Below are 15,830 nucleotides of genomic sequence, written 5' to 3'. Positions count from 1 at the left end.
GCAATTTTTAAAAGATCTGTTCTAACCCCAAATTCTAATGTGTCTATGAAGAAATATTACACTTCCCCACTTTTCTGTAATTAAATAGTTTGTGAAAGATTATCCTCTCAAAAGGGGACTGGAGAAGGGGAGTTGATTTATTGGGTACATACTAAAGGAAAAGCACAGTGCTAGGAATTTTACATATTTTATTACATTTATTCCTCATATCATCACTGTGGGATAGTTTTTATATCTTATTACTGGAAAAGCTCAAAAAGATTGAAGTACTTTCTCATATCCACCCAATTAGTAAGTGGTATAACAGATTTGAGCCTATATCTGGTGACTCCTCAAACCCATTGTCTTTTTTTTTTTAAGATTTTATTTATTTATTTGACAGAGAGAGATTACAAGTAGGCAGAGAGATAGGCAGAGAGAGAGAGAAAGGAGGAAGCAGGCTCCCTGCCAAGCGGAGAGTCCGATGCGGGACTTGATCCTAGGACCCTGAGATTATGACCTGAGCTGAAGGCAGCGGCTTAACCCACTGAGTCACCCAGGTGCCCCAAACCCATTGTCTTTCGATTAAACTAGTAAATTTTAAATATAAAAATATAAATATATTTAACAAATATATAATATATATCTAAAATTATATAATATTATAAATATAAAATACAAAAATTAGATATAAAGCTATTAAACTTTCTTAGCAACTTTCACATGAACTGAAAAAAAATTTTTTTTAAAAAGCTTATGGCAAAATGAAGATATTATAGGCATGGACTCCAAAGGTGCATGGACAATGGGCAATTCAAGGTGAGTCCCATTTTTCCCAGTGCCAACGTTCTCTCCTTTAGGGACATGAACTAACTGAATCACTTCACTGTTCTTGGAAGTAAGACTAAGTTGTCATACCTTCAAAGGATTGTCTATTTTATTTTTCAAATCATCCCTCTCTTATCATCCAAGAGAGAAGGAAGCTTCTGGAACAGTGTCTACTTTGCAAGTCTATTCCCATTTGATCTTATCCAAGAGTGCCTTCTTTGTAGAATGTCACCATGGAGACCTGATCAAACTCATGCTCATGCACTTAATCTTCTAATCTGTTGCTGAATGGCTGAAATGCCTTCTTAGGCCAAAGAATGAACGGCAAGCTCGTAAATGAATTTTTGAAGGAAACAGAGCTGCGGACAAAATATTTAACCTAACTATGGGACATGGTATTTTGATAATATATGAGATTATACCTATTGTTGCATCAAACAACTCAGGATGTTTAAATTAAGGCTTGGAAAAGGAAAATGTACAATCAGGTGTGTTAACTATTCTGCTGCTTGTCAACTTTTCCAAGTTTGTTTCACTGAACCAATATTTACTGAGTTAGGTAAATATCTTGAATCTTGACTATGGCTATGGAGATTTGAAGATGATTAAGATAAAGACTTTGGCCACAAAGAGCTCAAGATTTGGGTAGGGACACGGAGAGGTAAGAGAACTATAGTATAATGTCATACATGCTGTAACAGAGCCATCTGGGAAAAAAAACGAGAGGAACAACTAAGTCTTTCCAAGTGAGGGTAGAGAAGGTGAAAAGAGGGCATCACAGAAGCTCCTAGATGAAGTAACGCTTGAGCTTGGTGGTAAAGGGTGGATTCATTGGAATTCCAAAGCAGAGGAGGGGAAATGAAAACAACACATAACAAAGGTCTGGAAGAATCGCAGGGACCACGTAGTCAAGAAATACAGTGATCTAAGGGGATTGCTATGCAGACCTTGGGGTCTGTAAGGCTTGGCAGCAATGGGGATAGAAAACTGAGCTGAGTATAGGAAGTAAAGGCTGTGTGTGTCATATTTGTGATGTTTACTCAACCTTGTAGCAGCGGCGAGGGTTGAGTCATAACCAGAGTTCAGAATATGAATAGTTTTATTAGGACTTTGAACTTCAAATTGGGTATAATGAGGGTTCTTTGTTGGGCTTTCGGCAAGGGAATGACATGATCAGACGGGTTGTAAAAAGCTCATTTTCCTTAGGGTGTGAAGAAGAGATTTACTGCAGAACTGAGAGGTCCAGGCAAAACCAGAGGCAGGGATACCAATCATGAGGCTTGTGTGTAGGTAAGATGCAGAAGGGATCTAGAAGAGGAGCAACGAGGAAAATTTTTGATATATTATGGCCATCGCCCACCTCCAATATTTATGGATAATCATTTTCTTTACTAATACATGTTTGAAATAAAAGATTGGAATACATTTTCGTATTTTTATTATCTTCAAAGCATGCACAGAACAAGACCAAAGCAAATATATTCATCAGAAAATGAATAGTTCACACTTGTATTTAATAGAAGGTTATCTTCAGGAGTACTGGATAGTGAGTCTTGAAACAGGTAACTGAGAAAGTGTGTTATCTTGAAATAGGGTCGAGAAAGCTGGAATAAGCCCCGCACCACCAAGGCTGACGAAGGACTGGGGAACCAACAGGTGAAAGTGGTAATTTCAATAGAGCATACTCTGAACAGTCAGAAGCTAGATGATAGACACCACTGTCCCAGACATGGTAGTCACAGTCGGGGGACTGACTCCCTGCAGGTGAAACAAAGAAAAGGATGTCAGGTCCTCGCTCACATTCAGAAATGTAGGAGATGTCAACCAGCCAGGATAATGTTCTGGTTGTTCTTACTTCCGAAGCAGGGTGCTAACCTACTTTCCACCCGCCCACAACCCACAAAGGCATTTGAAACTCAACTCAAAAATTTTTAACGCTGTTTGGGGAGAAGAATTTTTTTTTTTTAAATCTCTGTGATAATCAGATTCAAAACACTGGATCCTTAATTAGAAAGATGCACCTGCCCATACATTTCAAGGATTTCCAAGGCCTCTTGAAGACCACCCACGGACCCAATTCCAGGGCCTCTGAGTTTGGAACTCTCAGTCTGGATTTCCTTAACTGCATTTATTAGCCAAGAAGTTTCAAACTTCGCTCTATATTAAAAATCACCCCGAGAACCTTTAAAAATCCCGATGCTCAGACCACACCCCATTTTCGATTAAATCAGAATCTCTGGGGTGGGTCTATTCATACATACATACGCTTTCAACCCTCTAGGTTATTCAAAAGGGCAGCCAGGTTTGAGAACTAAGTCACTGGTATAATTTTTGCACGCCTCTGATCCAGGTGTTCCATGGTCGTTGGCTGTTTTTAATCACTGTCGTCAAAAACAGCAGAACGGTGCCTGTCGCAGAAAGAATTTTCTAAGAATCATGTTAGGAAAAATAAGTAAATTTGGGTCAGGGGCGTGCATTCCTCCGCAGCGGCTTGCCTGGGTCAAAAAGGGGCTGCAATTTCTTCTGCCAACGCCAAGGGGCACCCTCTCCCTCCTCGCTCTACCTGGAACGCCTTCCCAGTTCGATCGCACAAAGAGCCCGGCCTCCTCCCGGGTGACATCACAAAGGGCCGATCCCCCGCCCCTTCGGCGCCACCACGTGTGTCCCCGCGCCCGGCGGCCACCCGACTCAGTCCCTCGCCGGCCGGTCTGGGCAGCGGTGGAGGGTGGTTGGCAGTGGCTGGAGGCTTCGCTATGGGAAGTTGTTCCTTTGCTCTCCCGCGCCCAGCCCTCCTCCCTGGTTCTCCGCAGCCGCTGTCGGAGGAGAGCACGGGGAGGCGCGGGCTGCAGCGGCCGCTGCCTCTCCCCGCCCCGGCGGCCGCACCGCTGGGCAGGTGCTGAGCGCCCCCGGAGCCTCCCTCGCCGCCTCCCTCCTCTGCCCGGCCGCCCGGCTGCCGCAGTGCACATGGGGTGTTGGAGGTAGATGGGCTCCCGGCCCGGGAGGCGGCGGTGGATGCGGCGCTGGGCAGAAGCAGCCGCCGACTCCAGCTGCCGGGGGGCCACGCGCCCCGGGCGCCCCTGCGAGCCCCGGGCTCAGCCATGGGGACCTCCGCGAGCAGCAGCACCGCCCTCGCCTCCTGCAGCCGCGTCGCGGGAGCTACGATGATCGCGGGCTCGCTTTTCCTGGTGAGCGCGCTGGGGGACCGGGGACGGCCGCGCCGGAGCCGAAGGCGCCGCTCTCTGGGAGCGGGGCGGGTCCCCGGGCCCGGGCTGCGGAAGGAGCGGGGTCCACCCGGCTGGGGTGGGAGGGTGGGGGGGCTTGCCACCCGGGAAGGTATCCGGGTCGTTTGGGGGAGCCACCGGACTCAGCCGGGACTCTGGAACGTAGGCGAACTGTTTTCCTTGCAGTCTGGCTGCGCTGGAGGAGGCGCTAGAGGTGGCCAGCCGGCTTCCTGCGCATTTCAGAGCTTTCCCCCCTACTCGGACCTCTGGTGCCCCCACCCCCCTCCACACAACCCCACAACCACCGGCCGCTGCCCACTCCGCGTGGTGCGGGGCTGGAGGTGCGGTGCGGGGCTGTGAGGGCTGGCGGCGGCCGCCGCTTTGTTGCAGCTGCAGTGTCATGTCGGGATGCTACCGCAGTGGGAGAGTGGTACCGGTGCGCGCCGGCTGCCGGGGACCCGGGAGCGCCCGCGCGGTGCATTCCCGAGCAGGGCGCGCAGCCCCTCCCCCACCTCGCCTCCTTGGCTCGGGTGGGTCCCAGTTTCTGCACGCCAAGAAAAGAACCCTTAGACCCACTCTCAGGCGCCTCCAAAGCGCCGGCTGCCAGCCAGCCAGCACGCGGGCCCTTGAGTGGGGGGAGGGGGCGAGGGCTCTACATAAAGGAAGATGAATTTCTCCAGTCTGTCCTATCCCTTCTTTACCTGTGGCCAGGCAGGTGACCCTGCAAAGTGGAGCTGGTTTCTTCTTAAGCACCCAAGGTGCATTTAGTTCGAAGGCGTGTCTCCCTCACTTACCTACCTGGGCAAAGCCTGAAACCACCCTTGACCCAGAACTTCTCCCCAACTTCCCCCAGATCCTTTCCCCTTTCTAAAAGTTAGAGGGGGAGGGTCCGGGTTAAGTGGAAGAAAATTTATATGAGATCAAACCTTTAAGTCACCATAAGCTTCCCATGCCTATCTTTTTCTCTCTGCAGAGAGAACAGAGATTCTTAGCTGAAACTCACACAAAAACAAAAAACAAGAGCCTATTTTCGCGGCAGGGCTGTGTAAGGGAAAGGCAGGCTTGCTGTCTCCTTCCCAAAAAGGGCTTAATGCCTGGTCAGCCAAGATCTCTTAGATCCCAGGGCACTGCAGTTGCTATGGCCTGGGAATTCATCCTACAGACGCTCTGGTTCCCTGTGTGAGTGTGGGTTTTAAGGGGGAAAGAGAGACTAAAGAAAAGTTTGGTGCTGTTAGCATTTATAATGAGGCAAGTCCCAGTCGCCTTTCAGAGACTTTCCTGCCCGTTTATAGTATTGGCAAAGTCAAGATCTGTATCCTTGATACAAGTGTGGGGGGCTGCTGAACAGTAAGTGGGGAGTCTCTTCCAGTAATGCATCTGGATTGACAATGTTGGTGTGTAGAGAAACCCATTTCAGTCCATGACTCTAACTTCAGTGGAGTTAAATCAATCCTTGAGTTTCCCCCTTCCATCTACTATACCTGCACCCCGCCCCCCCCATGCCTGTCCAGGTTCTCTAAATATCTGATCATTAAATGCCCTATAGAGTGTACTCCTAGATTAAATCCTAAATCAGTGAGATATTTCATTCATTTTACAGTTGAGCATGAGATAAATAGATGTTCCAAAGTCAAGTCTCCATGTAAGAAAGTGTAGGTTGCTTTAACCAACTGAGAAAGAGCTCAGTTCCTTTTCTTAAATCATTAAATTCAGTTTATTTAAAAATTGTGCACTGGATCTGCTAAACTAAAGACCTGAGAATTTAAGTTTGGCTGTCTTTCTTTAACCCACTGAGCCACCCAGGCGCCCCTGGCTGTCTTTCTTAAAAAATGAAATTTGTAATGGAGCTTAGAGGCAATCTCATGTTGTTAACTAATATAAGAGTCCTCCTTTTCCTGCTAACTAATAGAAAGGCTCTACTTCAGTCCATGGAATGGTTTGGGGTTGACCCTGCTGTCCTGAAGGGTGATGGAGAGGATGTACCAGGGATCACCAGGGATTTTGCTGTAGCCTTGATGTAACCAGGATGGGGAGGCAATGTCTTTTCTTTTTTCCATCCCAGTCTACAAGCTCCAGTCCTCAGGATAGACGTTGTTCATGTATAAAACGATGCTGTCATGATATTGGTATAAGGATTATTTATCCCACTGGGATTCTTAGCCATGTGAAAATGACAGACACCAGGCACTGGAGCCCACCTAAATATGGCAAGTACTCAGAACACCGCAGGATAGCAGGGAAGTTAATGCCCTACCCATCTATTGCAGTTAGATTAAAAAAAAAAACAAAACTCAATAAAATGTCCAGTTTATTATGTCTTCCAGTTACTATGGTTTTTCAAGTATTTCCTTCTTTGTGACAATATTTGTTATTGTCATCATTTTTTACACTTTTTTCTTGTGACAACCAGCTAACTGTATGGAAGAGAACTTTCATATGGCTTTAATTAGCTTTAAAAAAACACATGCTACCTAACATATAATGCCATACACACACACACACACACACACACACACACACACACACATTACTATGTGTCAGTGTATAACTATGCTTTATATACAGTATCTCATTTACTTCCAACATCTCTGTGAAGCAGGAAAGTGTTATCTCCATTTCACAGATGAGAAGATGTAGGCTGGGCAAACTTCATTGGTTTGTTCCTGGCCACACAGCTCGCCAGTGATGACGCTCAGGCCAGGAGCCGAGAGCACCTGACTCTTCAGCTCATGCCCTTGCTCCCTCCTGTGCCACATTGCCTATTTCACAACTCCAAATTGCTAGACGATGAAATGTAGGGGCAGAGAAGGCTCACTGGAGCAAAGTTGAGACTAGTGGTTTGGTTTGTTGCAGAATATTAATGAGAATTACATGAGTGCTTTTGGAAGAAAGTGTTCTTGCTCCTCGTACTTCTGTTTCCGATAAGTTGGGGTGTCTGCATGATACTGGGAAGTAAACCACAAATGGAAAGATAAAAACTTATGTGTTCCAGGCCAAAAGTCTGGAGGGGAGATAAGGGAAGCCTCTAAGTTTGTGTCAGTGCTCAGAAATGCCCTAGAAAGGCTGTCCAGAATGACAGGACACTCTTAGATGCCTCTTGCCCTTAGGGGGCTTGCTTTGCCTGGACCCACAGAGTGTTGGCAGTGAGGCAGTCCGAAGAGAAGGGAACCATATGGATAAAGTCCCATGTTCGCAAACTTACACTGAGCACCCACTCCGACAGAGGCACTGTACTAGGCAGTGGGAACCCAGGGATGAATTAGGATTTGGATCGTGCCCCACAGGCACAGTTTTTATGGTATGTAAAACGTACCTGGCTATCAAGGGGGACAGTTGGGGTTTCATGAGCTGATATGGAATCAGTGGATGAATGTATTCAAAGTAAAATACAATATGTGGTTGATGTTAAAATCTTTAAACTACTTACAGTAGCTCTGGGCTAGTTTAGTTAATTTGAAAGCTGGCAGAAGAAAAATTTTCCCGAATCTCAGAATAACATGCATTAGCATTAGTAGGAAAAGCCACTTATACTCAGAATAGGGAGGGCTGACATGTACTGGAATGCAGGGTTTCTAATGTATGCCATGAAGCCGCCATCCCTGTTGCCAAAATGTGGAGGATCAAGCTTTCAAATGAACTAAACTAGCCTAGAGCTAGCCCCAAACCCACAGGGCTCCAGTATAAGTCAAATACACAATCAAACCAAATCAGCATGAAAAAAAAAATTCCTTGTGATGGAATGTATATTATACTACTTTACATTAAAGAAAAAACCCTAGACTGAATAGATGTAGATCCACCAATCAGCTAAAGGACATATTTTAGTGTGACCACAGTTGCACAAAGGCAAGCAAGCTTGATGTGGTCCAAAGGGTTAATGCCCTGTTTTCAGGACTGGGCGCAGAAGGCGCCTCCAGGTGTGCCCGATTGGATAGAGGCAAGGAGGCATGGCCCAAGTAATGGGTGGTCTGTGTACTTAGTGCATCGTAGATCAGAATATGGAGACATCACACTTGAACTGTACCTTTGACTCCCATCTGCGAAGATGAAGGGTAAAGCTTCTTTGGTGACTCCATAGACAAGCTGCAAATTGGTTTTGTACTCTGCTGGCCCTTTATAAAGCATAATTGACTTAAGGAAACTTGACTGATTGACTGACTGATGCTGGGAAATGGTCAGAAGCTTCGCCAGGCTATTCAAGGAGTCCACATGAATTGAGTGACTTTTTACTGCATAAGTGGCGGTGTCTGTTTGTTGGCCTTCTTCCCCCAAACAGGCCTGGCAAATTCTGTGGAGGCCGGGTCACCGGCAACTTCCTGGAAAACTCAGATGCTTGCTCTTCTGTGACAGAAGGAGCCCTGAGTATGTCATCGCCTTTGGGCATGTGCCCGATGACCATTTGAAGCTGATTCAATCTGGATCATCAGGTGCAGATTCGTGTGTTTGATGGAATGAAACCTGAAGCCTTAATAGGAGTCAACTTATCCCCCAAAATTTGAATCCCAGTTTGGCGTGAGGATACTGGGTTTTGGTGCTGCTGGGATAGTGGCTTATTGAGTTTTGATTTTTTTTTTTTTTTTTGTTACGAATGGGGGTGCAAATCATGAATAAATACGGGCCTTACCCCAGTGTTTGTATTTGTCAAATACCAAAAAATAAACAAAGAATCCTAAATTGGCTTGTATGCTGCCATCTGGCTTTCCCACCAGCTCCCATTTCCAGGCCGAGTCCAGGGGCGAGGAGCCAGGCAGAGGTTAGAAGCAGGGAGGCACCTGGCAGATGTCAGGGAGCGTGTGCTCACCTTGGCACTGCAGGGAGGTGGAGTGCACTCGTATTCAGGTTGTTGATTCAAAGCTGTGGTTTCAGTGATATGAGGCTGTTGACCTCATTCTTCAGAGGGGGAAAGGCCGCCAGAAATGGTCCAATCTTCCTGGATTCTAGCTATCCAGATTCCTCCCCCTCCCCAACAGACGGCAGCACATGGAAGGTAGAGACTGACCCTTAGAGTGGTGGGAAAGTTTGCTCACAGGGACCTCAGGCAGGGGCAGGCTGGGCCTGGCAGAAGGGAGGAGTCAGGCCACGGAGCTAAATGGAGCCCCATCTCCTCTTTAGAAGATTTGGAATTTATGTCGAAGGCTTTGTTCTAAACTAAAGAACAAAACCAAACCCACAGAATAGGAGCGGGGGCTTGGTAAGTGAAGTCCTAGCAAGGCTCATTCTCTGATCTTTACAGAATTTTCCCGTTGCTCTTCTGCCAACGGAAGGGCTTGGTGGATCCACGGCTTGGAGCTGTATGCAGATCCATTTTGGGAGAAGAAACACGAATTTAATGGCTTTAGGAGGAAGGGGAGGAGTGAGTCTATGAGTCCTGGATCACAGGAGAGCCACTGTGGATTCAAGAGGGCTTTGGAACAGAAACCCAGAAGGGAGGAATATTAATGGCTGTTAATATTAATCATTTATATTGAATTACTGAGCTCGTATTTATTGAGTCCTTACCACTGACATTGTGTTGAATACCTTCTACAAAGGATCTCCGTAAATCTTTCAAGTCCATGATGTAATGGTATTCGCCCCATTTGGTAGATGAGGGTTTGAGGTATAAGAGGAGTCAGTTAAGCAATCGGCAGCTTCCAGAGAGAGGATTCTCATCTAGGTCCCAGGGACTTGATACACATTGCTTTTTTCTGCCAAGTTGTGGGAGGAAACAAATAACCTTAATTTACTGGAATTTTTTTTTTCCTTTTCCTTTTCCTTTTTCTTTTTCTTTTTTTTTTTTTTTTTAGCTTTTATTTGTTTGAGAGAGAGAGATCGAGTGCGCGAGCCAGAGAGAGTGCAAGTGGGGGGAGGGGCAGAAGGAGAGAGAGGAAACAGACTCCCTGCTGAGCAGGGAGCCCAATGCAGGGCTCCAACCCCAGACCCCAGGATCATGACCTGAGCTGAAGGCAGATCCTTAACCGACTGAGCTACTCACATGCCCCTGGAATTTTGTTTCTTGTTAAGGGGCTGATTTTACCTGAGAGCTGAACATTCCCTTTCTCGCTGGGAAGCAGTTCGCCTCCATGATGGCGCCTGGAAGTTTAGCCAGAGGAGCCGATTCTGTAAGGGAGAGCAACCTGCGGGTGTGGATTGAAAGCCGAGGGTGTGGAGCCACTGGCAAGCATTTTCCTATGGTGTGACTCTGACAGGCAGTGGTGCCATGGTGAAGATGGAAAGATACTCTCGCAAATTGAAAGGTTAAAAATAGGGAATGGATGCTTTGCTTGCCTGCTAGTTGGGTCATTTTGAAAAATATTTGCTTAGTGAGTAACAGTGTGACATGGGTTCTGCTTAGCAAGGAGTTTTCCCTCACTTCTCCTGAGAATTTGAGGACCGGGTAGGGCTTTCTTTGCTGCCAGCCTGATCATTTGTATGGGATTAGAGCATACGTTTGTCTCATCTGTTACTAGTACTGGCTAACTTTTGGGGTCTCATAGAAACTGGTCTGACGTCCCCATGTGCGTGGTCCCAGAAGTCATGTTTTTGTGTATGGTGTATCCCACGCACTTTTTAGCGTTCTTGTCAGCAGGCTTTCCTCGTCTCTTCCTAGATTGCAGATGCTGAGCAGACTAAAGAAAGGCAAAGAGTGAGAAGAAACTTAATCATTGGTTCTGGGAAAGAGGATGGAATTCTGCTTTCCCAAGGAACACATGAGACCAGACTATTATTTGACTTCATCCTAGGTATGGCCAGGTCCACATAACCAGGATTAAGAGAAATGGAGGGCAGGAGGTGGAGAGGATTCAAAGGCACATGGTGATAGGTTTCCAGAATAATTTAACTAGTTATGATACACTCCTGGCTCTTCCTTTACTTCTGGGAGCCCATGGCTCCTCTCTCCTTTTTGGTTTGAATCTTGTGTATCTGGTCTAGGAGAAAAATACCAAATTAGACAAGGTTTGGATGTGCTTCACTCCTCATTTGGAATGCTCAAGGCCAATATCGTTATCCCCCATTTCAGCTTCCTAAAGACAACATACAATGTGCTATTCATCTTCATATTTTGGCTTGATGCCCTGACACACACTAGTTAAGCAATAAATGATTGTTGAATGAATTCCAGAAGGATCTTGCTCTAAACTGACTGTTCATTCATTCTAGACAGGTTAAAGGTAGTTGGATCTTGAGCTACATCTCAATACTTTGAGCTACAGCTGAAGGATATTTGAGTTATTAACACAGAACATTTTAAACTCAAGCAAATTGGCAACTAGAAGAATTCATTTTTATTCTTTGAACTACACAAACATTTGTGTATGGTAAAAACTAATGTCTACATGCTTGCTTGTAGCATGTAGCTTATAGCAAGAAAAGCAGGCTGCTTTTCTTTATGTAGCTTTTTTATCTTACAGAGATATATTTATATTTTTCACTCAGTTTAATAAATAGCTCTGGTGCATTGCTAAATTACTTCACAAAATGTCAGGCATTGCTAGACTTTGGGTATATGATAGTAAAAGACCACTCGTGGTCCTTCCCTTTGGAGTTAATAGTTTATCGGGGATGAGAGAAAGGGTGATGTTCTAGAAGAGCAGAAGGAAGAGTATGCTAGTGAGAAGGAACAGCATGTACAGTGGGCCAGAGGTAGGAAAGAACCTACGTGCTCAGAGAGTAGAAAGAAGGCCACCGCGGTTGGAGCTCAGCAAATGGGGGCAAAAGGACTGTGTATTGAAGTTGCGCAGCAGGCAGGGGCCAGATAGGACAAGGCTTTTAGAGGTCTGAACATGTCAGGATGTTGTTGGGTGTACAATTATAGACAAGGTTATAATATTTTATTTTTATTTTAATTTTATTTTTTTCAAGGGTTTTTGTTTGTTTGTTTGTTTGTTTTTTTGAGATTTTATTTACTTACTTCGCAGGGAGAGAGAGATCACAAGTAGGCAGAAAGGCAGGCAGAGGGGGAAGCAGGCTCCCTACAGAGCAGAGAGCCCAATGCAGGACTCTATCCCAGGACCCTGGGATCATAACCTGAGCCGAAGGCAGATGCTTCACCGACTGAGCCACCCAGGTGCCCGTATAATATGGTTTTAATGAGTTGTTGTTTGTCTGTTTGTTTTTTTTAAAGATGACTCTGGCAGTTCTGTGGAGAATGGGTTTGAAAGGGGAAGTGGAGATACAGAAGGCCAATTGGATTCTTGTGCAGTTAGCTCAGAGTGTGGGGGGGTGATGGTTCTGTCGGGGGAGTGGCAGTGAAGGTGGGGATTACTAGATAGATTTTAAAGGTTTTGAACAAGGTCTACTGCTGGTGAGATGTGAGAGGGCAGGAGTCGAGAGAAAGCATGACCACTTTCACTTGGTAGTCAAGGCTGACTCCCTGGTTCCTGAGCTGGTGGTCTGATTACTATGAAGGGCAAAGCTGGGGAAAGGGTGGGTGGGCTTGGGGACCCCAGAGTTTGCGTGCGTGTTAGTAATTTGCGGTGCCTATGATTTCTGCAGTTCAAGCTTTAATCCCCGGGTTGGCGGTGTGTTGAGCCATCCTGCTCTTGTCGGACACTTGGGCAGTTGTCATTGTTCTGCAGGCTGGCAGCACTGATGAAGGTGTCTCTGTACAGATCACTCGCTCATTTGCCTTTTGGGTTGTTCCCAGAAGTGAGGTATTTTGGGGTATATTGCCCAAAATGGAGCTGGGTCACAGGAAATGAATGAATGGTTTTATGGCTCTAGCAGCACATTGCCAGCTTGTTTTTAGAAAGACTGAATTAATTTAGACTGCCACCAGGAACCATAAATGTGCCTTCTAACCCACAAGGCTGCCAGCATTGGAGTTTATCATTTTTATTTATTTAGGCTGCTTTAATATAGATAGGTAAGGGTCCTTGGTTGTGCCCATGTACATTTCAGGAGTTGCTAGGGATGTCCTAAGTTTATCCATGTGATAATTACCTTTGTGATTATTCATGTCGCCCTCTGTCTCAACTATTGAGTGGAATTTATGTTAACCTCCTGAACATTTTTGTAATAAGCTTTTAGTAGCTGTGTAGGACATACATTTTTTTAAAGTAGGTCCTGATCTTTTTAATGTTGGGTTCGTTGACTTTTCTGGCCGTCCCTATTGTGTTGTTGGTGGAAACTGGGTCCGCGTGTTCTGCAGGATGTTCATACATCTTGCACGGAGTAGCGGATCGCATGGGCAGATACGCTGGGGAGATGCCGGATTCAACAAAGTCACTGTTTTCTGCAGCTCCCCTGCTGGGCCTCCTGGAGCCATCAGCCCCTTAATAGCTAATGTTAATTATGCCTCTCTGAGGGCTGCCGACAGAAGCCTTTCCTCAGCTTGTAGGCCAGGGCTTGGTAGAATTTATCTGTAAAGAGTTAGGTAGTATTTTTGACTTTGCGGGCCATGTGACCTCTATGGAAGCTGCTCACCTCCACCTTTGTACTTTGAACGCAGAGCTGGGCAGTACCTAAAAGAAGGGCCTTGGCTGTGTTCCAGTAAAACTTTATTTGTGGAGCCCGGAATCTGAATTGCAGATTGCCACGTGTCCCCAGATTTTATTCTTCCTTTGATTCCCACCCCCTGCTGCAACTGTTTAAAATGTAAAAGTCATTCTTCACTTGCGGGCTATAAAAACGCAGGCACGTGGGGGGAGTGTGTTCGCCAGTGTTTGTACCTGGGGGTCCTCAGCATTTTGTGGGACTCGATCAGGAAAACTCACTCCAGAAAGTGCTTGCTGAGATTCTGCTCCATTTGTCTCAAGTGTACTTTGTCAGTAGGAAATCCTTTCTTCTCTCTTGTTCTTTCTCATTTGCTACACGTTGTTTATATGTTAAGCCTTTTTTTGAAGGTTTTACTTATTTATTTTTTGAGAGAAAGAGAGCTCCAGAGAGTGGAACAAAGGGAGAAAGACAAGCACACACGACGCTGAGCTCAGAGCCCGGTGCCAGGCTTGATCCCATGACCCTGAGATCCTGACCAGACAGAGTCAGTCCCTTGGCTGCTCCACCCTTGTTAAGCCTTTTTTTGAAGTGTTGGATGGCCCTTGTTCGTCTTTTAACTCATCACCATGGGGTCTGTATTTTGTTTTTGTTTTTTTTTGTTGCTGTTGTTGTTTTGTTTTGTAGAATGCTCCAAGTCTAGTACGGGATGTTTTAGGGCAACAGCTTTATAAATTTGGAGTCTCTGATACACTTCTTGGGAATTGGACATTTGCATTTTAAAGATTTTATTTATTTACCTGACAGAGGGATCACAAGTAGATGGAGACAGAGGCAGGCAGGGGGGGGGGGGGAAGGAGGCTCCCTGCTGAGCCGAGAGCTCTATGCGGGACTCGATCCCAGGACCCCGAGATCATGACCTGAGCCGAAGGCAGCGGCTCAACCCACTGAGCCACCCAGGCGCCCCGGACATTTGCATTTTAATTGGGGTGTCTTAAAAGATAGCCCAATCCCCGGGCACCTGCGTGGCTCAGTCAGTGAAGGGTGTGCTTTGGGCTCAGGTCATGACCCCAGGGTCCTGGCATCAAGACAGAGTTCGGGGTCCCTTTTCAGTGGGGAGTCTGCGTCTCCCTCTCTCTCACTCTCAAACATAAACACTAATCTAAAAAAAAAAAAAAAGATTCCCAAGGGAATGAGGCTACACTATAGTAATATGCTAAGTAAGGAGGAGTGATCATTGAAATAACTAAACTATATGGGGGACTTGTGTCACACATGTCCCATGTGCTTCACCTATCTTAATAATTCTGAAAACAATCTTAGGAGGGTGGGTATTACCATTATCTATACTCTACTGATGAGGAAACAGAGACATGGGTTGGGTCACTCCCCAACATCGTCCAGCTAGGACCTGGTAGGCAGAGCCTGCCAAGCACACGCCAGGCTAAAATAGGTTTTGTTGATGCTTTCTTGGTGGAACTGCTGTGCTGGCTGGTGGTGGTAGTTTTTGCCTTGGTTTATAGAAAGATTCTATAAATTCTTAGTGAGCACAGAAGAGTATTTCCCCCAAACCTTTGATCACTGTCTTGTTTATAACGTGGTTTCTCTATGTAAGTGGGGGTCTTAGCTTACAGAAGTAGCCGTGGGCATGGACAGAAGGACGAAGTCTGTGGTCCCAGGACTCCGTGCCGGGTGCGCATGCTCCTCTGCATTGCAGGTTCCCGGGAAGACAGCATCTGGGTTAAGTTGTGCCTGTTTTTTTCCTTTTCCCAGTGTGCCCTGAGCTTGCCTCCTTCCAGTCCTGGAGTCAGCACATTCTGGCCTTGGCGTTCTTTATATTCTCTGGCATTAAAAGCAGTCCTTGCTTTTGCCTTAGCAACAGAAGACTTTTTTTTAAGTCAGGGAAGATAATAGGAAATGCAAGATCTGACCAAATTTATATAACATACCTAGGAACAGTGTGGTCTGTGTTTTGGGGAAGCTTTTACCCTTGGAGTTTTCCTTTTTGTACCCTTCTCTTTTCCTTTCGAATCTGGAGAACTCCTAGCAGTCAGGGTCTTGTTATTGTAAATTTAATGTGATTCTCATAATAAAATGGCCAGATATTCTGGGGGTGCCTCGCTCTGCCTGGTTTTTGCCTTTGATTATCAGTGGGCATATTTATGGTCACGTCTCAGGAATAATTTGCTTGCCTTATCTTTGTTATAATATCACAATAACTGAGATCCCTCTTAAAATATTAGTTTTATGCACCATTAAACATTTTCTGTAGCAAACTCACAGTCTGTCTTCCTGCCTTTATAGCTGGTCATTCTAGAGCTACCTCTTCTTTCTTTTGAAATGTGCTTTGTCCTGGTGTTTACCTTTTGGTTGCTGAACAAGTTTTCA

At 45.8% G+C, this 15,830-nt stretch overlaps 1 protein-coding gene and 1 long non-coding RNA gene across 4 annotated transcripts in view; one reads left to right on the top strand and one right to left on the bottom strand.

Moving 5' to 3' along the window:
• Nucleotides 1–2,311: 2,311 nt before the first annotated feature.
• Nucleotides 2,312–3,358, bottom strand: LOC309864333. 3 transcript variants are annotated; one of them, XR_014311462.1, is made up of 2 exons: nt 3,303–3,358; nt 2,312–2,565 (listed from the first exon to the last, which is right to left on the bottom strand). It is a non-coding gene; the product is annotated as an uncharacterized lncRNA (long non-coding RNA). The 3 variants fall into 3 exon arrangements; XR_014311463.1 differs by lacking the exon at nt 3,303–3,358 and adding an exon at nt 3,069–3,296; XR_014311464.1 differs by lacking the exon at nt 3,303–3,358 and adding an exon at nt 3,073–3,296.
• Nucleotides 3,359–3,394: 36 nt separating this feature from the next.
• Nucleotides 3,395–15,830, top strand: part of TNFRSF21 (TNF receptor superfamily member 21) — a 66,373-nt gene continuing 53,937 nt past the window's right edge. Inside the window, exon 1 of the mRNA XM_082729732.1 lies at nt 3,395–3,992. Within this exon, the coding sequence (XP_082585858.1) occupies nt 3,906–3,992 (87 nt within the window). The 5' untranslated portion in view covers nt 3,395–3,905. The remainder of the gene's footprint in view (nt 3,993–15,830) is intronic.

Source organism: Mustela nivalis (genome assembly GCF_964662115.1).
Source record: "Mustela nivalis genome assembly, chromosome: 5".
NCBI classification, from domain to species: domain Eukaryota; kingdom Metazoa; phylum Chordata; class Mammalia; order Carnivora; family Mustelidae; genus Mustela; species Mustela nivalis.
This window is presented reverse-complemented; position numbering and strand designations above follow the sequence as displayed.